Below are 26994 nucleotides of genomic sequence, written 5' to 3' on the forward strand. Positions count from 1 at the left end.
CGCCGCCCCCCGCCATCTTGGGCGATCCCATGCACTGAGAGGGAGGAAGGGTGGGAGATAAAGGAGTATTCCTAAGCCAGGCGGAGGGGCGAAGGGGCGAATTCTTGCTTGCAGTCTCTACGGGAGGAGCGGATTCCTTTCGGAAAGATCTGCAGTCCGCTCCCAGCACCCGCAGCCTGTCCCCGCGGCGCCGCGCCCGTCCCGAGCTCCCCCCGCGCTCCCTGCGCGTGGCACGGCCCGTGGCGGCGGGGCGGCGGGAGGCGCCATGGCGCTGCCGGGTGAGCGGCGCGGGTAGCGCGGGGCCGGGCGGCGTGGGGAGCATCGGTCGCCTTCTAAGCCCGAAGGGGAGCTGGTGTCGGACTAGGAACCCCGCGTTGCCGGTTGTTTGGGGTTAACGTTCGTGTCCCGCTGGGAGAGACCCGTTGAGGGAGGGCGGGGAGACAGGCAGGAGCGCTTCCGCTGTTCATGAGGGGGTTAGGTCTGTGTGAGCCAAGCCGTTGTTGCTTCGAAATTGCCTTTGAGACGTGAGGGGTGTTTGGTTGGAGAGCAGCTGAATAAGCCTGAGCTTTCGTTAGCTTCTTCTCTCGAGACGAGACCTTAATGAGCCTTCTCCCGCTATGGAAGAGGTTTTTGAGTAGGACATCTGATGTTTTCCCTCAAAGATTTCCAGAGGTTTCCTTTGCAACCTCCTGCTCTCCTGAATGAATCATAGAACCACCAGGTTGGAGGAGACCTCTTGGATTATCGAATCCAACCATTCCTATCTGCCACTAAACCTTGTCCCTAAGCACTTCGGCTACTTCCAGGGATGGTGACTCAAACACCTCCCGGGGCAGCCTGTGCCAGTGAATGGGGTCCTTAGCGATGGCTGTTGCAGTGTCTGTTGTTAATTTTCTTGAATGTTAACACCTGACAAGAAGAGAGTGAGAAAAGGAATCTTCTAGTAATTTGTTTGCTTTTAATCATCTGAAACTAATCTAAAACCTTGCTTCTAATATTATTACTTAAAGCCAAAAATAATGTTAAAATTTCAGACTTAGGAATTTGGTGGGAGTATTTGGTGACAATATTCTTGATATCTGCTGGGTGTTTCTATAGGAAATCCTGACAAATGGTACCTGTGCTTATTACGGGAGGTTTTGCAGCATGTGCTTGGCTGTACTGACCTGCCTTGCGTAGAATATCAAATTGTTCTTTACCTACACATCAGTTACGCAGTAGGGCTGAAGTTTACTGAGTATTTCAGAAAGCTGAGACAAAGTAAGTAGCTTGAGTGACCTTGCTTTCTAGTCCTAAGGTATACTGAAAAAAGCAGATGCTGTTTTGAGTGTTTTTTTGACACAAGATTGCAAAATATAGCTTGAAAGAGAAAGCTATACTTTTGTTCCTTGCTTATTGACACTTTCTATCATGTATCTTGCCTCCTTCCCTAACTACTTAGCTCTCTCAGGTTTCTCTCAGTACTCAGTCATAAAACAGGCATCTAAACACAGGTTTATAGACCTCAAAGGGGATATGTGATACTAAGGTGCTGGGATCCACAGAAAACCATGTGTCATAATGGAATGTATGTGGCTGTATTGCTTAGTTTTCCACTACCCTTAAGCACATAGATCAGCAAGTTAGTTTTTCAGCCGGTGGTTTGAAAGTTTCTCTGTTAGAATTCTGAGTAGAATTTTCCCAAGACAGTACTTGTCTCAGTAATCAAAGTTTAAATTCATGGAGCTGATGTACTCCATTTCTGGTTCTCTATTTTCTGTCATGGATTCTTGTTAAGTTTGCTTAATTATTTAAGTACACAGCCAAGTTATTCAGAAAACTGTGTATAACTGTTGCTGGTTTGTGCATACTCTGTTTCTGTGGAAGTTAGAAGGGCATCCTTTGAGTTTTTGGAAATTAATTTTGGACTTTAATTTTGAGTATGCCTAGGTGATTGAAAATAAGACTGACCTGTTTTGGGGGATTAGGTCTCTGGGGTTTCTCTTCTGAGTCATGTCCTACTGTCTCTCTTTAATTTAGTTGTGGGCTCAGATGGGAAAATTGAACACTTTCTGTGCCTAAAATTTGCACTATTCTGGTGCTCCTTCATGCATGGCATCTACTGATCTTTCTGTTGCTTTCTTTACTTCACTTCTCTTTTGCTTTCTTGTATCCATTAGTTCTTTCTATTTGGTGTCATGTGGCCTGGATTCAGAATTGTTGAACAATTTGTGTAGCTTTTCTTTTTTAATCACTTCTGTCTTCTGTCACTTTTCAGGACTGATTTTTTGATCTCTTTTTTTTTTAATTGCCCTTTTACGACAGTTAATGTAATTAAATTATTAATTACTTCAGAATTTTGGGTGAATGTCTAAACATCCATACACACCTAGAATATAAAATTACACTTGTAATGTACAGTTATGGATCACTGGAATGTCAGATAGCTATTCCTGTGTCCATACTGTAACTAAACAAATGCATATGGTTTCAGAGAATTGTAATAATTACTAAAATTATGGTGGAAAGGTCATGATAAATCAAATGAGGATTTGGTTTCACGTAACTGATCCATGGCAGTTTATACTAGCCAAATTTGTTCTGACAGATTACTGCATAGAAAACGACCTTAGAAATATGCTGGTTTGCTTTTCTTTAAATTTTTTTTTAACGATATTTTAGTGTACTTTGTACTTTCAGAAGGGAATTTACTGAAATTATCAAGCCGGATTTAAAAGAAACTTGAGAATTCTCTTTAGCAAGACCTAATACATGAAGTTTCTCCTTTCAGGTGGAAATAAGGATAACATCAGAGCAGGATGCAAGAAGTGTGGCTACCGTAAGTTTGTACTAAGTAGTATGACGTTACAATGTTTTATTCAGTTGATGATTTTGGAACTGCCTTTGGAGGAGGCAGAAAAAAGCGTTCACCCTTGTTGCCCAAACATTTGTCAGTTTAAATTACCATATTTTATTTTTTTTTTTTTATTTCCTATTAATTCTCTCGTTTCTTATACCTATTGCTATTGCCACTTTTGAAAATCCTTGTCATGAGTATTGAGATGTAACTTAGAAAACTAAAAATAATAGTCAAGTAGTAGCTTAGTCAGTATTATGTAGCAGTTGTTAAACATTGTCTCATAAGCAAATAAGACTCTTCTGTTTCAGTAGAATGAGACAAAAAGAGCAGTGTAACACGCTTCCTGTAATTTTTAAAATATTTCAGGAGGGACCTGAGATCATTAAAAAAATAGAAAGTATAGGTCGGGCATAAGTTTAAATTAAAAGAAATGTGAGAAGTCTGTTAAATGAAACAGCAATGCACAACCTGACAAAATTCCTTAAGGCTTCTTCAAAGTCAGCTTTCTCCCTCCTCATTCATAGATTGTAGCCTAGCCCTTTGTCACTTCTCAAAACTGAAAAATGCTAAAATGGATGTTCTTTCGTTTCTGATATTTTTTGGTAAGTAGTAATTTTTCTTTCTGAATATTTTGCTTTTCAGCTGGTCATCTGACATTTGAATGTCGAAACTTCCTCCGAGTAGATCCTCAAAGAGATATTGTGTTAGATGTTAGCAGCACTAGCAGTGAAGACAGTGAGGAAGAAGAACTACAGAGGCTGCAAGCTATGCGTGAAAAAAAGAGTAAGGTGGCTTTTAGTTTTTTGCCTTCTTAAAGAATAAATTGGATAATGGTCTTTTGAAGTACTGGAACTTTTATTTTATCCTTTTTGCTAAACACTGTTAGTTCTTTCAGCCTGTGCTTTAAAAACAGGCCTTTTACTTCATGTGTTTACACTTCAGACGTTTGATACTCCCACATCTTTTTTTATTACTATTAATTCCTGTCATAGGAAATTAATCATATACCCATTTGGAACATTTCAGAAAGTGCTCCTAAATACAAAAGATTATAAGGCTGTTACTAAGAAGCTGCTTAGGAGAAAATGACACAAATGTTCTGAGTTAATGTTTTCATTATGGCATGTAGTTTAAACATGTTAAAATTGATAGTAACTCTTAGAAGTAATATGACAGCTGAATTTGTTCACAGTTTCTAAGTAGTGTTTTGAATGAAACAGTGAATTGAATTTAAACGATCATATTTTCAGAAGTGCTGTTCTCTGTTTGGAAGGTCTGAACATGAAGTATTTCAGAGAAAGAATAAATGGGTTATTTAGCAGATATTTGAGTTTATTTGAATTTGGACTTTGAAGACACTGTTACCCTAGGTAAGAGGGAGGCGTTCTTCCAGCATAGCGTGTTTTAAATGAATAAATGTTCTTACTCTCTGTTTTGTTGTGTTCTCACATTCCAGCCTCAACATTCAGTTCCTACTAAGGATGCTATTTAGGAAGGAAAGGGACAGATAGAACCCAGTAATTTGCTAGAACACTACAAGAGAAGTGGATCATCTGCTTGTCAGTAGTGCTGAATTGGTGCAGCAACAATCCTTTATTGGAATGAGTGTCTTTGGAAAACCTTATTCTCATTTATTATGTTGTTTTGAATGTAAGAGGTTTTCTTTGGCTCTGCGCTATTGAAGATTGATATCTGCGGGAAAAAGAGTTGTTTATTTTAACTTGTAATATTCCTGTTAGATATTTTCTCAGACTGTGGCTGCTATATGTACTGTAAGGAGATATATATACTTAACTGTCAATAACCTAGGCAGGATTTTGCATTTTCAAGTGACCTTCACTTTTCAAGATTTTTGCTTTTTTTTTTTTTTGCTTTTTTCAAGATTGTTGGCTTTTAGATTTTTGCACAATTGTTGAAAAAACATACTGAGTGCTCATTCACATGTTCTTATTCATGGTTTTTAATTGCTCAAAAAGTAATTTGCTTTTTTCTAACTCATATTGAATTCTTCTACATTTCAGAACATACAGACTAGTTATTTCTATTTATGTAGCAAATGTGTAGCTGCACTAGCATGCAGACTCTATGGAACTTTATTGCATGATAGAAATAGGTAATTTGAGGATTTTATCTTATCTGTTTTAAGGATAAATTGTAAAGTCAGTGTTTTCCTGTTAGCTGACATTGTAATGTGCACTTATGTAGTGGATTTGCATTTCGGAGAACTCAAAAATACATTTCGAATTGGTATAGGGAAGTCTAAGGTCAGAAATGTCATCCAATGTGATAAAAATATTGCTTTTAAGTGAAATATGAAGATACTGTATAATACTACGCAGTGTTAGGGCAGGAAACAAGCATGATCAGGTGAGTGATGACTCTTCTACAATTTTTTGTAGATGAGATATTTCCAGTTAACTCAGCTTTATCGTAGTTATGGTATAGCTATTTGTAAAGTGTGACATGACTATATGTGACAGTAATTCAGATAAGTCTAAGGTAATATTCTTTTTTCATATGTCCTAGTTAACTGATCTGTTCTCAGACGTGGCCAAATATTTAAAAATACAGAATAATGAATATGAAAACCTAAAGCTGGTGTGAAAATGCAGAAGTCACAACTTTTTTGCTACATTTTATGGGCCTTCTTTCATTCTTGGTGCTTAGAACGAAGTTATTAGAATGTAAGTTGCATGAAAAGTTCTGCTCTGCAGAATAGTTCTGAAATTACTATACTGAACCAGAATTTGGAGGAAGGAAAATAAACCCAAGAATTTTATAGTAACTTTATATTATTATTGAAGCCACTTTCTAAACGCTGATCTCAGACAACTGTTTTGTAAATATATAACTTTTTATCCATAGATTTAAATGAGGAGGAAGAAAAAAAGAAACTGAAAAGAAAAGGCAAAGAAAAAACAAAATTAAAGCGATCAAGGAAAAGGTAAGTGTCACACAACTATTTTAGTGTCAAGCAGAACTTCAGAAACATTTCTGATGTCTGGATTGTTTCTCAGAAAACACTGCTTCTGTTGATGTGACTTTATTTGCAAATATATACTTGGTTTGAAAAACTTCCTGTTTTCAGATGATAACTTGTTTGTTCTTTGAGTAATGGTAAAGTCACAGGCTTTCTTCTGTGGAATTAGGACCATGGAAGTCTAGAAGGCTCTAACAAGCTGGGGGTCTGCAGGTCTGAGAAAGCAATGCTGGCTTTGACTATCTAGCACTGAGCAAGAGGTGGTGGGAAAAGAAAACAGACTTATGGGGCTGGGCCCCAGGCTAGCTTGGGTGGAGAAGCCTCATGCGCAGTTCAGAAACCCTAAGATTCCCTGTGTGCACACAAGCGTTTGTACACACATAGGCACACACGTGCACTGTGAGTTAAATGCAACTATCAAAAGGAAAACTTCTGCAGTTTTACTGAGCATGTGTTGATTTATAACATTCTGGTAATTGCAGAAGCCTAAAAAAATTGTTACTGCAGGTTCAAAGGAAAATGTCTTAATACCTACATTTATTGTGAATCTGAGTTTTGGCCTGTTGACTAACTGACTGACTGATTTATTTATTTATTTATTTATGAGGCTAGAGACTGATTAGTCATTAGGGCTGTTGATGAGACAGTATCCCAGGAACTGCACTGAAAGCTAGGAAATGTGTAATATATTTGAAGGCCACAGTAAGATGTATTTTAGAAATAAAGAAACACTTTTTAACACTGGTTATATTTGCATTTTTTCCCTTCCTCATTTGAATAGTACAGCTCTTCTCACATACAAAGACAACAGATAAAAGTCAGTTTGCTGGCTGTAGTCTTTACATCAAGTAGATAAAAGTTAGTCATGTAAACAATAGCACAAAACTGCCACTTGAATATAACAATCCTGACTTTTCTCTTGTTGTCATCTTAATTCTTCTATGTAGATAGTCACTCATCACTGCTGGTTAAAGAGCAACATTACCAGCTGCAGGTGCATCCAAATTTGTCATACCCCTTTCTCTTAGATTTTTGCATGAAAGAAATTAAAATTTCTCGAAGGCATTACTTTACAGCATTGTTATTGATGATGTGATATCTTAAAAGCTGGAAGCTCTGTCTTTCTGTTATACAGATTTTTGTCAGTCTCTACTGTTAGTCTTTTTCTTAATAAAGATTGAAAGAAGTACAACTTGCCTGTTTCTTTGTCAGTTAATTTGTATTATAAACATGCTGCTTTTCTGGCACAGTTGGCTAATTGGAAAAGTTGCCGTTCAGTTGAACATGCAGACTGAGATATCATAAGCTTTCTAGTGGATGCCACTGTATGAATTCTACACCAAGTCTCATCTGTTTTGTTATGTAAATACTGAAATTAAGTACATATTGTCCTTGTGGCATTTTACGTCTTTAAGTACATACATACTTATATGTGTTTTGGTTTTTTTGTCCTAGATCTTCCTCATCAAGTGCAGCTGAAGAGGATAGACCAAAGTCAAAAAAGCAAAAATCACACAAAAAAGAGAGGGAAAAGGGAAAAAAGAATAAATCTAAGAAAGGAAAACATCATAAAAAGGAGAAAAAGAAGAGACGGAAGGAGAAAAGTTCATCTTCTGATAGCTCAGACAGTTCTAGTAGTGACTGAGGTGCCATCCTATTTTTGCATTCACTTCTGCAGAGAAGATGATATTCCTTTCAAATCAAATTTATTTATGCTCTGCAATGCTGTTGTTCTAAAATGATATATATATTTTTAAGAAATTTATTTGCAATAATCAGTGCTTCAAAGTATTAAACGGACCATTTGGAAAAAAACCTGCTCTTCTATGTCAAGTTTATTAGTATCAAATCGTGTGAGTTTAGATAGTTTTTCACTCCTATTCTTAGTTTGGTTGCAATTAGTTATGTTTGCAATCTTTTGCACTAGGATATGGTAAACTTCAGTTCACAGGCCTTCTTGTAGAAAGACTTGGAGTTAAATATGCTTATTGTCAGAATGGTTAAATCAAATTTGGAAATTCAAGCGAGACTTTCTGTTATGTTATTGCTTAAGTAAATGTATGTTTTGCATAGCATTTTCTACTTATACATTAATCAGTAAGCTCAAATAAGAAATAATGTTTGGGTCCAGAGAATGGTAAGAATGGGCAATCATAAACTAAAAGATGTTATTCCTTCAAAACAGTCTTCTAAAATTGATCTAGTCGTAGACTGTAACTACAATTACACATTCTTTTGGCAGGGTCACTGTGAGCATGTGGTAAACAAACAAAAGTAAACAATTTTTCAAATTATTTTCTTTCTGCTTAATTTTTACTCTTTACAGTTATGACTTTGCATACAGCTGCAGGGCAAGTCTCATGGGAGTCAAAATATGAAGAGAAGCAACACCTAGACTTCCTTAACAATAATGTCCATTGCTTTTGTTTTCTACAGTGGGTTAAAACATTGAGCCAGTACTAAGTGTTTTATGGTATTTTAATTGTTACTGGGTTTGTCCTGGAAGTAAGATAGCTAGATTTAACTCTGTCTTTCAGACTTCTGCATTCAGACCAGCATTCTGTTTTGCCACGACTTCTGCTGTAGAAGCTGTATTGGGGAACATTAAAGATCAAAATACTCAAGGAAGCCATAGAGCAAGGAGAAATTATCTGTAACCTTCTATGTAGGTCTCTTGGTAGAGGATAGCAAGTCCTTCCATCTGCTCTTATTGACTTTGGTCCAGCCTGGTTTTTTGTGTCATATATAATGATTCCTGGGATGGGCATGAGTAATATAACTGAAGAGAGAATGGACTCCTTAGTTAGCTGATACCTGTGCCGAGCATAAGGAACATTCCTTTCTTAAGAACTAATTTAACAGATTCTTCCACCCTATTCACTCTACTCTCTTTAGTGTTGCTGCTGCTATTAAAGCTTATTTTTGTCTGAGTTAATTCCCCAAGCCAGTCATTCTGTACAGAGCAACAGGGGAGTTGTGGGCTACTTAAGCCAGTACTGGTGCCAAAGGAAATATTTGATCAGGCCGCAGCTTAAGACACAAATCATTGAGATACTTTTTCCCCCTAAAATGTTCCTTGCTTAATGAGATTGGAAGGATTATTGGAGTTAGGGGAATTCAGAACTTGTGTGTAATACTCCTGCAATCTCCCAATGATTCCATGATACCAGCTCTGCAGAACAACAGTTTTTTACCTTGTTTGTTCTTTATTTTTGAAAGCTTCATCTGAAGGCAAAGAACTGAAGGGAAATTCACTGAGCTTTCTATACTAGAATGGCTGAAGAGTTTATTAAACAATCCTTATTACAGACAGTATATCTCTATGCATAAGTATAATATATCCGTCAAATGATATTTAATGACAAATTAGAGAATGAATAGAGGCTAAAAGTTCAGAAAAGCAAACCATATATATTCTAGTAGTGTTCCTTGTACCTTTGTGTAGTTTCAAATAGCCATTTTAGATTCTGGTTCTAATTGTTGAAATCAAAAGATTACTTAGCAAAATGATAGTGCAATTACCTCCCATGTAGCATTTCAGCAGCTCCTTATGGTAGTTATGATGGTATTTTGTGCAAGAGTGTAAGGCATGCCTTCTCAGTGTTTATGTTTTGCTACCTGTTACAAATGCATATGGATTTTTCATCCTGGAAAAAAAGCTTTTCTAATTTGAACAATTTAAATTGATGCATTTATGTAACAGAGAGAATATATTGTTTCAGCTTATTTTTCAGGCCATATTCCCTTTTTATTTGCAAAGATTTACATTAAAGTCAATAGATTTTGCCACAGAAGTGCTCAAGATTTCAGACGTGTTAACTGATACATCAAAGACATGCTGCAATGAACAGTTTTCTGCCAAATTAATAATTGCTAATCTTTAGAAGTGATATGAAAATAAATATTCTTTGTTTTCTAACTTGATTTAGCCATAGTTTTATTGAGTCTTATGTGTTGTAACAAATGTTACTATTTCACTTGAGACTCGGCCTGAACCATGATGCCTGCTCTGGTTCCAGAAAAAGATACGACATTCAGCAGGTTTAGGTAAAAAACCAAGACTTCTAGTATTAAGACTCAGCTCTTTCTTCATTCCTATCAATTGTTATTAGATCCAGTTTTCATGAATCACACTTTGAAGGACAATATCTGGTGTGACTGCTGCTGTTGCACAGGTCCAAGATATTGATTGTGTGCATGCCATGCAACAAGTGCCAAAGATCTGACAATATGAAGGTAATGCCAGTACAAACAAGGTATGTCATTCCCCATCGGCTTACCTTTGTTGCAGAATGAAATGCCTGTTTTCAGAAAGAAAAAAATAATACACGAGTATTGTATGGGGTGAGATGAAGAGAAGAAACTAAGGCAAGGCTGTGCCAAATGCATAGAATAGTGAAGAGTCAACAACCTCCATGTGCCTTACTCTAGCTCTGAGATGAAAATCAACCTCTTACTAGGCACCAAGATGCAAAGTAGATACCTGGTGTTTTCTTCAGTGTTTTTTTCCCAGGTAGCAGAAGAAAAAAAAATCTGTATAGAGACAAATTTAGGGGATAAAGGAGAGTATTAAGTGAGGTGATTGTAGCAGAAAATAAACAGTTACGGAAGAGGTACAAGAACCAAGGAGCCAAAGGAATTGGAGAAGTGCAAGTACAAGGATGGAAAAGATAGAAGCAGTCTAAACCAATGATGATCCAGTACAGGAAAATGCTTTTCTGTCAAGAATATGATATATTTTTTGTATTAAAATAATGATAAATTATTTGAGAAAGAGCATCAGAGAGAAACGTTAGTCTAGAAATGCAAATATTCTCCTAAAACAAGAAGTCTGTAATAGAAACAGGCTATTTAGTAGAGTTAATTTAAACTCTACTTTAAATTCAAATTCAAAATGTTACTATTGTTTACAGTTTTCTGTGTAAGAAATATTTGCCCCACTAAGAAAGTATACAATGGAAAAGAATGATTAATCCTTATTTATCTGTATTGTATATAAATATTCCTGAGGCTTTAATGTAGTTCATAAAATACCCTGCCAGAATTTTGAACATCAGAGAATTTCAACAAAGAATTAAGTTGAGCTGTAAGAAACGTGTTGTGTAATAACATTGTATGAATATTGCCTTAGCATCCTTTCATCCCAGTGCAGTTTAGAGCTTAGTAGGTTATAAAACACGTTTATGGATCCTCTATTCCAAACTGCTCTAACAGTAGTGTGCAAATATACTCTGAAGTTACAGTTTGCAAATTACTATGTTTATCTATATAGAACTCCTACTCATTTTAACCCTCCCCAGCTTATAGCTAGTTTTGAGAACAACTCCACTACAGTCATTTAAAATTGAAGGCAGATGATCCTAAAACAATGCACACAAGACCAGCTGATCAAATTCAGCGACCGTTTTTTATATGTACGTCTATTTAAAAATATTCGATCACAGATTATTTAGTATCCAGCCCAGATCTGAGAAGGGAGTTGCAAGACTTTCAAATACAACAGAAATACTAGTTTAAGTTATGCTTTATGCTTGTAGTGTTTTTTTAAATTCCTAGTAATTACTCATTTTCCTCTATTGTCAGTCCTTTGTCCCACTACAGGAAGTTCAGCCAAGTCCATAAAACCCAGCTGTTTCTTCAGCCAAACGAACTGTGGACAAGTTCTCAAGCTTACGAAGCTAAAGGAAATAATTGTGGTGGTAGAAGCAACTATGTTTTAAATGAAAAAAGTTTTACTGCTCTAGTTTGCAGGAAAAATATAGAGTCAGTTCACAATGAGACTATTATGCCTTACCTGATGCTGAACTGCATGCATTCCAATGGACAACACCAAGCAATGCTTTACAGCTGTTTCATCCCTCATGTTTCTCTCTCTTTATCGCTCTTTTCACTACTATCTCTCTTTTCTTCTATTTGCTGGGAAAGAATCTATTTCAAAACAGTTGACATATAAATCTGAAAAGCATGCATTTTCTGTGATTTGAAGATTAATTCTACTTGCTTAGGAAAAAAGCTCAAAATTAAATATTTGATCAAAATATTTTGTAAAAAATTTACATTAACAAATATTAATTCTGGAATTTAAAAAAAAAAAGAAAAAATAGGAGTCAGCAATACAACAATAGCCCCCCTAAACTTGTAAAAGCTAGTGCAAAGTTAAGGCGAAGTTTTCCTTTTCCATATATGTAAGAAATATGGGTAGATGGGACTCCATGGTATATGAAATTCACTGCACAGGCTTTTGTTTTCAATACTAGGTTTAGAAAGGAATGGGTTAAACTCTTGACTTGATCTTATGCAAGGAGTCTGGGGATATTTATGCTTGTAAACCACTGGTTTTTTTACTAACATTCAACAATTTTACTAACATTCAACAACAAGCGTTACAGGGAAAGCAATTATTCTTTTAGACAAACTGTCTGAAGTAGGCTTCAGATAACACGTGTGAGAAACATTTTAAGACAATGTATGAAACTGCTGACTGAATAATAACAGCAGGTGAAATTTCTAGTTCCAAACCTTCTCTGGTGGAACAGTGATGTGATCCCTGCTGGGTGAAAAAAAGAGTATCACACCTGAATTGTTTCTGTTCTATGCAAAAGAAGATCTGATCCCAGATATCAAAGACGATGCATCATATTACATGTGTTTGGGGTTGGTTTTTTTTTAAACCAAAAGAACTAGCCAAATTCTGTGTCAAGCTGGTTGTATTGATTGGAACAAAAAAATGCTAGAACAGAAAATCTTTATAGAGAATGCATAAAAATCCTGGAGTTCTAGAACACAGAAATACTCAAATGGCAGAAGACCGTTCTTTGCCACACCAACCAGCATCTATATCAAATGTTGCAATACCTTTTCCACTAGGAACAGAAATATTGAACAAATAATCAGTAGACATGATTTCTGTAGTCTTTTTAGTAGGACATGTTAAAATATTTCAGCTATAGGCAATCATATGGTAGCCTTCCTTCGAAATTACCAAAAAAATAAAGAATTAGTAGGAACTTTATTCAGAATTACCTCTTAATTCTCTGATATTCAGCTGTCTTCTTTTGGAAGTTATATGAAAGTCAAGTGGAAAGTCCTTCCTTCAGTCATAGGTAGAACTGTTTAAATTTTAGTATAAAAATAAAATACCAGCAATAAGGAATATAGTATAATTTACTAACAAATCTGGAGATTTTTTCTGTATTGTGCCTACCTACTACCATCGACTTGCACTGGAAGAAGAGAATATGGCTGGGGTTTTTTTCACAAGAACTGATAAGGAGATTCAAAGTATAGAATAATAATGTACTAGTTCTCGAGAGAATACAACTTTAGAAATCCATTGTATTTCATAATTTTTCAGCAGGAAATAAAAGCAGCACTAAGGCAGGTTGTACAGGGAAGCTGTGGAATTTCCAACTTTCAAGGTTTTCAGGACTCAGCTTGAAAAAGCCACTTGGAACAGGAGGACAGATTAGGTAATTAGGCCCTACAATCATCTACCTGTGACAGCTCTCCTTCCATTTCTGAAAGGCAGCAGTGTTTGTATTTCACAGGAACACTTACAAATCACTGATTGACACCAATTTGAGTAGTTGTTCTATTCAGACCAGAAGATTTAGGACTAAGAGAGGGCAAAGTTATGCTTGTGGAGGTTTTTTTTGGGGGGGGGGGTGGGTGGTGTTTGTTTGTTTGTTTGTTTGTCTGTTTTTTAAAAATAATTAATTAATTAAACTGAGCTCTTAAATTTGTGTGGTTTTCTCTTCATAGTAAATTCACGTCAACAGTATATTCTGGCTTTCAATAATTAGGATCCTTGCAACATTAGTAAGGAGTCAAGCTTTCTCTCCTGGTCAGTGAATCAAATGTTTCAGTAAAATTGAATATGCTATTGCACTGCCTATCATGACAAGGAAAGATGAATACTATACTCCTGCTTGGAGCTTGACAAAGATCTAGAATCTGCTGCAGACTGGGATATGCATAGTCAGTTATCAAATGTCTGCGCTGAGTACTGCCTATAGAGAAATTCACACACTAGCAGTTGTTTTGCAAATTAGATCAAAATTAGAAGTGGCTACGAGTCCAAAATCAAAGCATAAGATATTCAGTTCATTAAATATAAAATTGAGTGTGTCTTAGGCAAATTTGGATGCTACAGACCAAAACTTTAATTCTGAAAATGAAGACTGATCAGGCATCTGAGTCTGCAGTCATAAATCACTTCCTATTTGTCTTATGCTCTCCTTATGTCGGTGCATATAAGTGATAAGATTAAGCAACTCATCTTCTATTTCAGGCTTTGAAGATCAGCATATTGTAGAAGGCACTTAGGCACTTATTCATAAGGCTCCAGGTTTTACTTTGGTAGCTGAAGTTCTTGAGTTGGGCATTGAATTTTCATTCTATTTACTGTGCTTGGATTTTGAGTAGACGTAAACAGAACTGTCAGTGGTTCCCTACCAGCCAGTCTTGCTCTATTAATGATAGTAAATCAGTTGAAATCAGCTTGGTGACTGAATTGGTTTATCATTAAGAATTGAGTCATACTATTATTCTCTCAGGTGGAAGAGTAACCACAGGACGTCAACAGAAGAGTCTCGCCAACATTCCCCAGCTGCTTCTTCTCCTTTTCTCTACTTCCCAGTCTACAGATCTGTGACAACTGGTTGTCACTGAGGTGACAACCTCAGTGGTCCGTACGGTGACCAGTGCTGTTTAGTATCTTCATTGATGACATAGACAGCAAGACTGAGTGCACACTCAGCAAGTTTGCAGTTGACACCAAGCTGAGTGGTACAGTTGTCACACTAGAAAGACAGGATGTCATCCAGAGGGACGTGAACAGGCTGGAGAAGTGGGCCTGTGAGAACCTGATGAGGTTTAACAAGGCCAAGTGCAAGGTCTTACACTTGGGACAGGGCAATCTGCAGTTTCATTACAGGATGGGGGATGATGTTGGTTGAGAGCAGCCCTGAGGAGAAGGACTTGGGGTGCTGAGTGATGAGAAGTTTGACATGAGCCACAATGTGTGTATACAGCTCAGAAGGCCAACTGTATCCTGGAACGCATTAAAAGACTGTGGCCAGCTGGTCAAGGGAGGCAATTCTCCCTCTTTACTCTGTTCTCTTGAGACCCCACCTGAGTACTGTTTTCAGTTCCAGAATCCTCAGCATAGGCAGAATTTGGAGCTGTTGTAACGGGTCCAGAAGAGGGCCACAAAGATGATCAGAGGGCTGGAGCACCTCTGTTAAACAAGGACAGGCTGAGAGATTTGGGCTTATTCAGCCTGGAGAAGGCTCTGGGGAGCTCTTATAACAGCTTTCCAGTACCTGAAGGGGGCTACGAGAAAGCTGGGAGGGACTTCTTACAAGGAAGGGGGAATATCAACGTTAGACATAAGGAGGAAATTCTTCACAATGAGGGTGGTGACGCCCTGGCACAGGCTGCCCTGGGACGCTGTGGCTGCCCCATCCCTGGAGGTGTTCAAGGCCAGATTGGATGGGACCTTGAGCAGCCTGGTCTAGTGGGAGGTGTCCCTGCCCGCAGCAGAGGTGTTGGCACTGGATGATCTTTAAGGTCCCTTCCACCACACACCATTCTATGATTCTATGGCTGGGATTCCATCTGTCTTCATATTCCAAGATCCCAGGCATAGGCACTTCCATATCATCCCAACATTTTTCATGAATTATTAATATCAGTAAACGCTTGTATATTTAAGTGATCTACCTCTCCATATAACAACCCAGTAGCCTTTCATTGTATTTATCTCTCCCTGTCCAGCTGAGGAGGGGGACTGATAGAGCGGTTTGATGGGCACCTGGCAGCCAGGCAAGGTCAACCCAACACTGCGCTCAACAAAAAAAGTTCCATTATGTTTGTTGTGTTCTCTAACATTTTAATCTTATCTTAATTTGTATTTAGTTTACTGTATTCCTGCTGATTTTTTGTCCTCACACCTGTGTAGTCTCTAGCTCTGCTTCAAAGAAAATTTTGAGCTATGTAATAAACATCTTATAGCAGTCCTAGCATTACCACAGTCTAAAGAGCTCTTTAAACTCCTGGAAATCCTTTCATTTCTAGTTATATATTTACCTGGCATTGAAAAATTAATGTCTTTATACTATATCTCATTCCAAGTGAGCTTGATACAGGATGAATAGTTATTAGGTCAGAGGAACAACCTTCTATGTATTGCATAAATTAACATGCAGATATTGCATGCTAAATTTTATATATTGCATAAAATAACATGCAAACTACAATATGTATTTCCTGCCTATTTCCACATGCACTTAACTTGCTTCTGCTCTGAAATCCTTACACTTTACATTGTACAAACATAATTGACTTTTAGAAGGTACTTTTTACGCCATGAAATATCTGTGTAAAGAAGACAGGTACAAAAAGTGAATGGTGGTTGTGAATAATTTGGTTTTGTTCTGAAAAGCCAGAGCTGCACAAAGTCTTAGTAAAAAAGTGGAATTTGATATACTTGGTAGCACCAGTACTTATGAGTTGTGGTGCCTTTAACTATTTTCAACAAAATTATTCAAACCCCTTGAAGGGTTTAGAAAGGCTGGTGCAGTTTTCCTCAGCATTTTCCCTGAACTGTTTGTTTCTATGCATTCAGGCATTTATTAATGTAAAGTTAACTTTTTTGTAATACCTGGGAAATAAACAAATAAAAGAATTGTTCTAAATACTAAGTGATTAGTGTATCGTTTTATAGTGGGAAATCTTTAACTTTCACCCCAAATTGTCCTATTCCATTAAACCAAAATACAGTAGTATCATTAACATTTATCCTACATGATGTTCTGGTACTTAAAAAATATTTCATTTCCTTTCAAATTTTATTGAAAGATAATCCTCTGCATTCCCAACTAAGACAATTTATCTCTTAACGCCTTTCAGTTCAGGTACTTGTCAGGCCTTGGTTGAGGGCTATTATCTATTAAAAGGCAACTGGAGGACATTCCCTTCCTCCTTGATCACTAACAACCCTGAAGTGGCCATAAAGCTTGGGAATTAAAGCTTGTGTCCATTAGGATTAGTAAAAGATATAGAAAGTACAAGGGGTTTGAGAGAGGCTGGAAAATTGGCTAGAAGTATGGAAAGGCTTCAAAATGACTGACATTTTAGTGGCCTGTAGTTCAGGAAGAAGAGACATAACTTAAGTTTCCAGAACAGCAAAAGGCACAAGGATGTACATATTACTGTACACTTTAAAACAGTGCAAATAAACAGGACTTTACAGACAGAATATGTAAAACTGTTTCTATCACAGAATGTGCTAAAGTTGTGCAGCTTATTGTAATGAGGTATGACTATGTCAGCAACATGGCATAATTAATTAACATGTATGCATTTGTCTCACTAATGTATATTCCATTGCAATAGATACAAGAAAAACAGATATGAGCTACCATGTAACTTGGCACATTGAATTACATGTGATGATTTGTGGGCAAGTACTGCACTAGACACACTTAGTGCTTCATCTTCCTTTAACAGTAGTTGTTAGAAAAAGACAGCACAGTGACCTGGCACAGCAATTTCTGCGTGTGTACTAATATAAAAAGAATTAACACAGTTTGCATGTGTGAAATTTGGTTCTCTCTTTCTCTCTCATATCACTGCTGCATATTCAGTCTGGTGTTAATACACTGCTTTTTGGTATTAGTGTCTACAGGACTAACAAAATAGTATCAGTCTCTTTTTAACGCGTGCTGAACCAATGTTAATTGGTTAATTGTAATTACAGATCATCTTCCCAGATAATTGTCACAGTTTAGCCCCAGCCTGGCCAATTTTGGCAGGTAAAACTGAGCCGTTGGAATCCCAATTCCCTTCTTCCCAATTCCCATGGAAAGGGAAATGAGAAAAACTTTGTGTGTTGGAAACCAAAACTAGAGTTTTAATGATATAATAATAAAATAAGAAGAAAGTAATAAAATACGTACAATCTATGAAATCGCACCTTCACCCTGTGATGACTATATGTCACCAAAAATGCTGCAGGGTAGACACAAGGGAAAGTGTCCAAGGCTAGGATGGACCTGAGGTCAGGAACCAGATGCAGGAATGCACAGATCTGGTACTGGGGACAAACAGACGAATGAGGTCCTCACTGGACATTGGCTGTAGAAGTATATCCCAAGGATATCTCAGTTTTATACCAAGCATGGTGTATATGGGATGGAATGACTCTGTTGGTCAGTTTGGCATCACCTGTCCTGTCTATCCCTCCCTGCAGGTGTGACCCTTTTTCATCTTTGACTTGTGGCCCTTGACCAGCTTGAGGATGACTTTGATTACCATAGGAATAAGTATACACACTGGCCTTTCTGCATACCAATGCCCCATGTTATCACTTCTAGAGAGAACACAGTCCAAAAAACATGCAGTTAACTCTCAGAAAATGAAGTTGCTTAGATGAGACATAGCTGGTCAGAAAACAGATTCTGCTTTAGCTCAAAATGCAACAACAATATTTTTAAAAAGCCATTAGACATCAGGCATTGCTTTTCCAAAATTCAGACAGTTGCAAAACCTGTTGTATCTCTGCAGAGGGAGTCACAGCACAAATCTATTTGTTCATAGACTTTTAATGAAAATATGCCAGTGCTGCCCTCTTTTGGGCATTCTTTAACTACTTATTATGGAAAACTAGGCTGTGATTAATGAGGAGATTGTTCATAAGAGATATGGGGTAAACGTCAAAGAATTAACTCTGAAAAAATGTCCTGCCGTGGACTTTGAATCCATTTTTCTTCAAAATGCATTTGTGCTCACAAGCACACAGCTTCATAAGTAGGTAAGGATCTCCTCATATTAAATGCTGTGTATGCTGAAGAACAGTTTGTGACCTGAAATATTAAAGAGACATTGCAGTTATCTTTTTTTGGTGCTGAAGAATTTATTAATGCATCCCTCAGATGGAATTAGTTTTCCTTATCATAGAGTCATAGAATAGTTTGGGCTGGAAGGGACCTTAAAAGATCATCTAGTTCCAACCCCACTGCCATGGGCAGGGACACGTCCCACCAGATCAGGTTGCCCAATGCCCCATGCAACCTGGCCTTGAACCTGTGCCAGGGCATCACCACTCTCATGATGAAGAATTTCATCCTTATGTCTAGTCTGAATTTGCCCCTCTCCAGTTTATACCTATTGCCCCTCGTCCTGCCACTACATGCCCTTGTAAACAGTCCCTCCACTGGTTTCTTGTAGCCGTCTTCAGGTACTGGAAGGTCACTGTAAGATCGCCTTGGAGCCTTCTCTTCTCCAGGCTGAACAAGCCCAACTCTCTCAGCCTGTCCTTGTTTAGCAGAGGCGCTTGAGCCCTCAGATCATCTTTGTAGCCCTCCTCTGGGCCTGTTCCAACAGCTCCATATCCTTCTTATGTTGAGGACTCCAGAACAGGACACAATGCTCCAGATGAGGTCTCACAAGAGAGGAACAGAGGGGCAGAATCACCTCCTTCAACCTGCTGGCCACGCTTCTTTTGATGCAGCCCAGGATACAGTTGGCCTTTTGGGCTGTCAGAGCAAATTGCTGGCTCATGTCAAGCTTCTCACTGACCAGCAACTCCACGTCCTTCTCTGCAGGGCTGCTCTCAATCACGTCATCCCCTATCCTGTACTGAAATCGCAGATTGCGCCCACCGAGGTGTAGGACCTTGCACTTGGCCTCATTGAACCTCATGAGGTTCTCACAGCCCCACTTCTCCAGCTTGTCCAGGTCCCTCTGGATGACATCCCGTCCTTCCGGTGTGACAAGTGCACCTCTCAGTTTGGTGTCATCTGCAAACTTGCTGAGGGGGCACTCAATCTTGCCGTCTATGTCATCAATTAACAGATTAAACAGCACCAGTCCCAGTACAGATCCCCAAGGGACATCATTTGTCACAGATCTCCATCTGGACATTGAGCCATTGACCACTACTCTCTGAATACAACCATCCAATCAGTTTCTTATCCACCATACTGTCCACCCATCAAATCCTCATCTCTCCAATTTAGAGAGGAGGATGTTGTGGGGGACAGTGTCAGAGGCTTTGCGTAAGTCCAGATAGATCACATCTGCTGGTTTTCCCATGTCCACTGCTGTGGTTTCCCCATCAGAGAAAGTCACTAGGTTGGTCGGGCAGGACTTGCCCCTGGTGAAGCCGTGCTGGGTGCCTCTAATCACAACCCTGTCCTCCACGTGCTTTAGCACAGCTTCTAGGAGGATCTGTTCCATGATATTCCCAGGCACAGAGGTGAGGCTGATAGGTCAGTAGTTCTCAGGGTCATCTTTTCTACCCTTTTCAAAACTGGGCACAGTGTTACCCTTCTTTCAGTATGGAAGAAAGGAATATGGAAACAGACAATTTATATGACAGCATTTTAGATTTATTTGTCCTCAATGCATTTAAAATATTTATTTGGTAGCCTGATTATTTAAAAATTCATTTTCTGTCTGAGTGAAATGTGAAAACTGTCCAGTCCAATCTGGAAACTTTAACACACTGTTTTACCTGAATGAAATGAAAAGTATAATTACAGAGAAACGCTGGAAGCTCAGTTACGCGAATGCCTAAACCAGGAGAGTTGTGTGTCTTCAGGAAGAAAAACATCTGCCTTCTCTTCTTGGGAATTAAATCTGAATTTTTGGTGTTTATTATAGTTAGTATAGTAATATTCCTGATAATGTGGTTGTTTCTTCCCCTTTTTAGCAAACAGCATTCCAGCATAAAAACTTGGTAGAAAAATCAGTCAGCTCAAACCTCGCAGGCACCAGATACAGTTCAATGAATAGCTATCCCTAACAAACTGCTTTGGGGAGGATACCAATATCCTACTAAGAAAAAAAAAAAGATATTAACTGTACAGGTGTTTCCTGTAATAATGAAATGACACCTCCTTACACATCACTAAACCCTTAGACAGCAAGAAGGAAATTTGTTCCTGTTGACATGCTAGGTTGTGGTGGAACGGCAGAAAGGCTCATAGTCATCTTCCTTTTTTTACTGACTAGAAGGGTATGGTGACCTGATCTATAAGGTAGTTACAGCTTGTTTCGAGTTTCATATCAATGCAGTCTAGCATACCTTTAGTTGTCTTGCCTACCACCCTGAAATATCAGTATGTGACTCTGACCTATTAGTATCTATCGCTGCTTCTATCTGTAATTTTAGCATTTATATATTAATCATAACTTTTTATCTGTCTTTGTAAACGTAATTCTTGAGATGGAAAAATTATCAAAAGATTATGTAGCACTCTGGCAACAAAATTAGCAAAAAAACCCCTATCTGAGCAACATAACTAGAAACAAGGCAACATTTAATTTAAATAAAAAAAAACTTTATTAACAATGTAAAATGTATAATATCTTACATTCTGATATAATTCCAGCATGCCCTGTAAGAGTTAATACTTAGTGATATTGACACCATGCTTTGAATTCTATTGGAAACAAAATGGGTTGGTGCTGAGTTTTATACTGTTTATTTTATTATGTCTTCTTTCAACAGAGTATTTATTTTTTCCAAAAGCGTGTGGAGATACTATTAGCTTAAAAGGACATCTGTTGCTTCTATGCATTTCACAGTCCACAGATATTATGATTTTTCTGTATTTACAAGTTCTGAGTATTTTCATGTATGGTTTGTGTATCATAAATTAAGACATTATTCTATGAAGCTTTTAAATTGAAATATAGTGGAAGACTAAATATGAACAAGAGCACAAAAAGCAACTGGAGAATTGGTGCAAATTCTGTTACAATATTGTTTAAATGTTTTAAAACTTTAATAGTTTTGCTGTTAAATAGTTTTCTATGTTTAAAGTTTGTTAAAATATGATCAAGTATTTTAATATGATACTAATAAGAGTACTGTACTATGCACAAACTTTTAGCTGCAGTTCAAACAATAAAAAAAAAACCTTTAAAAGTATCCATTAACTATAGCTCATGTGTCTTTTCTCTGCGTGGTTGAAAGTAAGCATGCAAAACATATTTTAAAAAGTTTTAAAAACATTCTTAGTTATGCTATTCTACAGCTGGGTTTTGAACACCATAACTTTAAACTATTAAAACTTGTATTTTGAAAAGGGGGATGGAGCAGAAGAGAAAGGATTAGGCTAGTGTAGAAAATGTACTTTATAATCAAGAGTAGCAATGTTCATCTTTTCAGTGGTCAAATAACAGTGATTTAAGCAAAGCTATGATCTTCTTGGTGCTTCTGTACTTCTAACTTGAGACAAGACAACACAGTCCAAAGAATCTTCGCTTCCGTCTTCTTACCAGTGGATATGGAGTCAAGTTTAGGAGGCTGCTATCATCTGTGATGAAAAAACCCACATTTTTACACAAGTATGTATACATGCACATACACAAATCAAGTAACAGATCACATTGTTCTAGACATAGAGCAACTAATAATATCAATTTTGTATGTAAGAGTCTTGCAGTCCAAATTATCAGAATCTCCATGATAACGCAATAGAAATTTTGGCAAGAAGAACACCAGTTCAGTGACAAAACCCAAGTACTCAGAGATCTAAGCCACTATATTCCTGAAGAATGAATAATGCTAGGGTCCCAAATAAAACCTAAAGATAAGTAGCTTGACATCTTGCAGACATGCAAGTTTGGAAGTGTTGATTCTAAATTAATTTAACCATAAAAAGCCCCCTTTGTTGGATGACCATTTGTGCACATCAGTGAGAATTCCCATTTAAAAATGCAATATTGGAACACCTTGGCACATCAAGGAAAAAAAGCACTTGTCAGGGAAAGTTAGCACAATATGCTTACTCTGTTTCTAGCTACCTTCCTACCTTTAACATTAATTCCTTTCAAATTCATACAGAATGTATATTTACATTAACTCATGCACTGTCAGTGAGCTATCTCAAAAAATCTTTAGAATTCGCTTTGAATTTGAGCCACCTTTAAGCACGATTTCAGGCTAAAAGCTATGCCTCACTATGTTCTCCTACTAGATACATCAGGGACCCAGCTCTGATTGTAGGCTCTAGATACTACTTTAATACAAGTACTTAACTGTAAGAAGTTAGGTAAGAGATCATTTAGTATTGTGACTCAAGCTTACAAAGCACACCAATTAAATTCCTTAGCATAGTTACTTTCCTTCTGTCACTTAAAAGAATTCCATATAAAAAACCACACGTCTGTGAACAGTAAGTAACATTACGTAAAGGTTTGAGGGCTTGCAACATTAATTCTGTTCTCATGTCACTGAAATCAATGGTAAAACACTCATTTATTGAAAGCAGCATTGGGTCTTGTAAAGATCAGCTTGTTCAATGGCACTCATTCATCTCATAATTATTCTCCTAAACAGTACTTGTAATTCATACACATATCAAAATTACAGTCCATATATTAATGTTGCTTGTTTGTTCTATTTACTTACACTGTTGTATAGCTTTAATTAATTAAAGGTCTAGAAATATTAAAAAAATTTTAAAGGTTACATGAATAATTACTGTCCATTTCTGAGGCATCCATTCCTGGTGGTCATCTGTAAATCACGATCACAGTTGGAGTCTGTCAAAGCTCCAAAAACCCATTATGATTACCTAATCCTGGAGCATGTCTCAGAGTTTTTAAAAGAGCTAACCTGTTTTCCACCCTACTGCACAGGTAATCGGTGCTTTTTTGGCCAGTGTTGAAGGACAGCGTAGACATTAGACAGCAGAGAAGAATTCTGTAAACATTCATCTTTGTTCTGAATTCAAGTTTCTATATATTTTATATCCCCATCATTTGTCTTTTTCCTCCTTATTTCTACCACACTCCTTTCTTCTAGGCTAGGCACAGACTTTACGGCATTTTTCCAGTCCCTGTGATTATGCATCACAAGCAATTTCCCTTCTCCTTTCACACAGTTTTCCTCCAAGCCATCCCGCCATAAACTCTGAACTGTATAATGAATTAATCTGTCCTATATTCATCTCCTACTACGTTATGATGAATGCTAGACTGCTTAGTTACTTGGGATCAGATCCAGGACACACTAGGCATACTTTTTCAGCTGCCACTGTGCAAAGACTACAAAGCATTTAGGAAATACACATTATCAAGAAGAAATCAAAAGTTAGATTATTATCTTTTTACTGTTGTTCACATGAAGAGAGAGTGCCTATAGCTGTGGAATATGTAACACTACTGGTGCACAAAATGGAGCACCATTAGTAAACAGATGCATATGACAGATTCTAATCTCTATGCCTTTATATAGGGTGCCTCATAACTAGAAGGGGAAAATCAGGCTGTTAGCAGGCTCATGGCAGAACTCTCCTATGCATAGGGTCAGTGTCAGGTCACAGAAGCTACAAGCCTTGCAGGGGTAAGACAAACCCCACCTATCAGACCTTAACAGTCTGTGCAATTTACACCTTCATTAACCTTGAAAAAGTAAGTCTCCTGACACAGGGAATTTAGTTGTGCTGCTGCCTTCATGTCACCAGGAAAAGTCTAGTATTTCATCTATAAAATAATATTTTCTCTATAAAATTCCAGAATACCTCACACGAAACTTGATGGGCCAAAGTTTGTATACTAAACTCTGACTCCACTGAGTCAGTAGGGGAGAGACCTAACCCAGATCTCTCTTTTTGCAACTTCTATTACAAAAAAATCCTAGGTTTTTTTTTAATGTAATGGAAGGAAAACCCTTTAATTATCTTGATTTTCCTTACATTAAGAACATGCAAAACCTACCTTGATTTTTCAGTGGCAAAGGCATAGTCTCCCTGAGTTTGCTTAAAAGGTTTTTCATTTCTTTCATATCCCTGTGGAAATAAAAATTGGAAGAGGTACACAGAATAGTAGTTGAAGACTGAATGGAGAGTGGATAACAGTTTTAGTTTTGTATGCTGAAAGAATAGAGCAAAAATCTATTGGGCAAGACTTTGGCTCACATACATTTATCAGAAGATGCATACCAAAATAAAAGGTAGTAGGTTTAATAAGGGAGCACTTTTAAACCAGTCTGACGTTAACTAGTCACATCTAGTCCAAATTTATAATTCTGGCATTTAATATTCTAGTTGGTGGGCACAATGTGATCATAGTGGCAGAATATACAATATGCCTTAAAATTAGCACAAACTAGTACTGCTGTCAGCTTAATATCCCTTTATCAGCATTTTGTGGCTTGTGCTGTAAAAGCATTTCATTGTTAAGACGGAAATTGTAATACGTGTAGCTGATCCATGACACTTAAGTTCCCAGGACAATAAATGAAAATATTAGGAACAGGGCTGTCACTCTTACACCTCTTAGGAAGACTCTGGCAGGAAATTTTCTATGACACAGAAAATATGACAACAAAATATCATCCCACAAATCAAGTTACATTCTGATATGTTTTGAGAGTCCAGAAGTTGCAAAAAGGTTCCTGTTGTATTCAGATAGATGGCAGACTAGCAATTTTGTGTGCAGGCTTGTAACTCCTTAAGGCTTTCAAGATTTAAAACAACATGGTCTTGCCTTATGCACCTACATAAAACAGTTCTTAGAAATGAAGCAGTATGACTAGTAAGAAATTGCTTATTTTTTTTCTCCAAGTTACTTTTTCAAAGTCCCCTCCAATCTATATCATTCTATGATTCATTTTACGTAAATAATGTGGTAACCATGAAAATCTCAGCAGTATATACAAAGCCATCAAATAGGCACTTTCAGCAAGGAAATGTTGGCCATAAGGATTACTCACTACTGAAGTGTCGCATTTTTGTCTTCCCGCTGCCTAGTTAAGGGGGTAAGACAAGTCCACTTTGACAAACTCATGGATGATTTTCTCTTCCCCTCCTAAGACTTCATATTCATAACTATGGGCAGAAACAATTGACATGAACTGGATTCTACGCTTTCTGTTTATGAACGCAGAAAACCAGGGCAGCAGATTTCAGGTACAAAATCAGAATCCACTCAAGAAGAGACAAAATCTGCCTCCTTTAGAGAACCTGGACCACTAGCAACACCATTTACAACCCTTTATTTTTGATAATTACTCTCTGGTGATTAGCCTAGTTAAGAATGTCACTTCTTTCTGCCCTTCTTTTAGGACTTGGTCTTAGATATATTAAATGTAACAGAAATGTAGCACGTTATTTAATTTACTAACCCTTTAATAGCAGGAACATTGGTTGCCTAATTGGAAAAGAGTAAATAGACCCCACAGGAAATTTGATTTAGGAATTAAATGCTGCACATACCTTTCAGTGTTGTCAATATCTGTGGAAACTTGCCATAAATGCTGCTGAAGATATGTTGGCGATGATGATGTGTCTTCTAAAATAGGTACTTCAGAACTCTGTTCCACTTTAGTATCTAGGATCTTGGCTGGGGCACAAGATTCTTTTCCTTTAAAATATTTAAATAAACCACACAGCCCCATTATTTATTAATTAAAATGCATACTCAGATTTTATCATTGATGTTTTGACCTTGATCTTGCACACGAGTATAAATGAGAGAGAGTGGTAAATGCAAACTGAATAAGAACTGTTCAGAATGAGAGCAGGCCACACCAACCTGCTAATCACAGTGCTGCTATATGTTACTCCTACAAAACAAAACTAAGAAAAGTTCAGTGCAGGCATGTGTAGAGCTTAGCATTCTACATGGTATCACAAAGGTGTTTAAGCTAACTTCAGCTCACATGTGACACAAAATAAGACTCGGAGGACAAAACAGAACAAATAAGTAAGGAAGCTACAGTATACATTCTGAGAGCAACTTCAAAACTGCTGACACTGAAGAATATTGCAATCTACGTCTCCTAGTATTACAGCAATTCTAAAGGAAAACAAAAGACAAACGTGCCACAGCCCAATACATGTTAATATTCTGAATTTCCATGCTTATACTTGCCCAATTCATGTTCATTATATGAAAATGAAATGCAGTGTTGAAATTTAATGGGGGCTTCATGACAGATCTGGCAGGGATTTTGTCAGAGGGAGAACAGGATAAAGAACGTGGACCACGATAGTTGAGCATGCAAGAGAGTTAAAGTACTGGTGAGATTTTTTGATATCCTTGCAAATCTCCTGTGGACTGTCTGATATTATTCCTTCTCTGTAGTGGCAGGCACAGTCCTAGCACCAAATGCATTTAAATGAGAAATCTGAAATTCAAGTGTGTCCCAACCACG

The 26994-nt window shown here is 37.5% G+C and overlaps 2 protein-coding genes across 3 annotated transcripts in view; one reads left to right on the plus strand and one right to left on the minus strand.

Moving 5' to 3' along the window:
* Nucleotides 1-237: 237 nt before the first annotated feature.
* On the plus strand, nucleotides 238-8113 carry SREK1IP1 (SREK1 interacting protein 1). 2 transcript variants are annotated; one of them, XM_069879876.1, is made up of 5 exons: nucleotides 238-278; nucleotides 2771-2818; nucleotides 3482-3622; nucleotides 5705-5783; nucleotides 7275-8113. In XM_069879876.1, the coding sequence occupies exons 1-5, from the start codon at nucleotides 266-268 to the stop codon at nucleotides 7462-7464; spliced, it is 471 nt and encodes a 156-aa protein (XP_069735977.1). In that variant the 5' UTR covers nucleotides 238-265; the 3' UTR covers nucleotides 7465-8113. The 2 variants fall into 2 exon arrangements, with proteins under 2 accessions (XP_069735977.1, XP_069735978.1); XM_069879877.1 differs by lacking the exon at nucleotides 2771-2818 and having other exon boundaries at nucleotides 254-278.
* Nucleotides 8114-21144: 13031 nt separating this feature from the next.
* The window catches only part of RGS7BP (regulator of G protein signaling 7 binding protein), a 33534-nt gene continuing 27684 nt past the window's right edge, over nucleotides 21145-26994 (minus strand). The window contains exons 3-5 of the mRNA XM_069879875.1: nucleotides 26054-26201; nucleotides 24555-24625; nucleotides 21145-22147 (exon numbers count right to left, since the gene is read on the minus strand). Coding sequence (XP_069735976.1) covers nucleotides 22056-22147; nucleotides 24555-24625; nucleotides 26054-26201 — 311 coding nt within the window. The 3' untranslated portion in view covers nucleotides 21145-22055. The remainder of the gene's footprint in view (nucleotides 22148-24554; nucleotides 24626-26053; nucleotides 26202-26994) is intronic.

Source organism: Phaenicophaeus curvirostris, chromosome Z (genome assembly GCF_032191515.1).
Source record: "Phaenicophaeus curvirostris isolate KB17595 chromosome Z, BPBGC_Pcur_1.0, whole genome shotgun sequence".
Taxonomy (NCBI): Eukaryota; Metazoa; Chordata; class Aves; order Cuculiformes; family Cuculidae; genus Phaenicophaeus; species Phaenicophaeus curvirostris.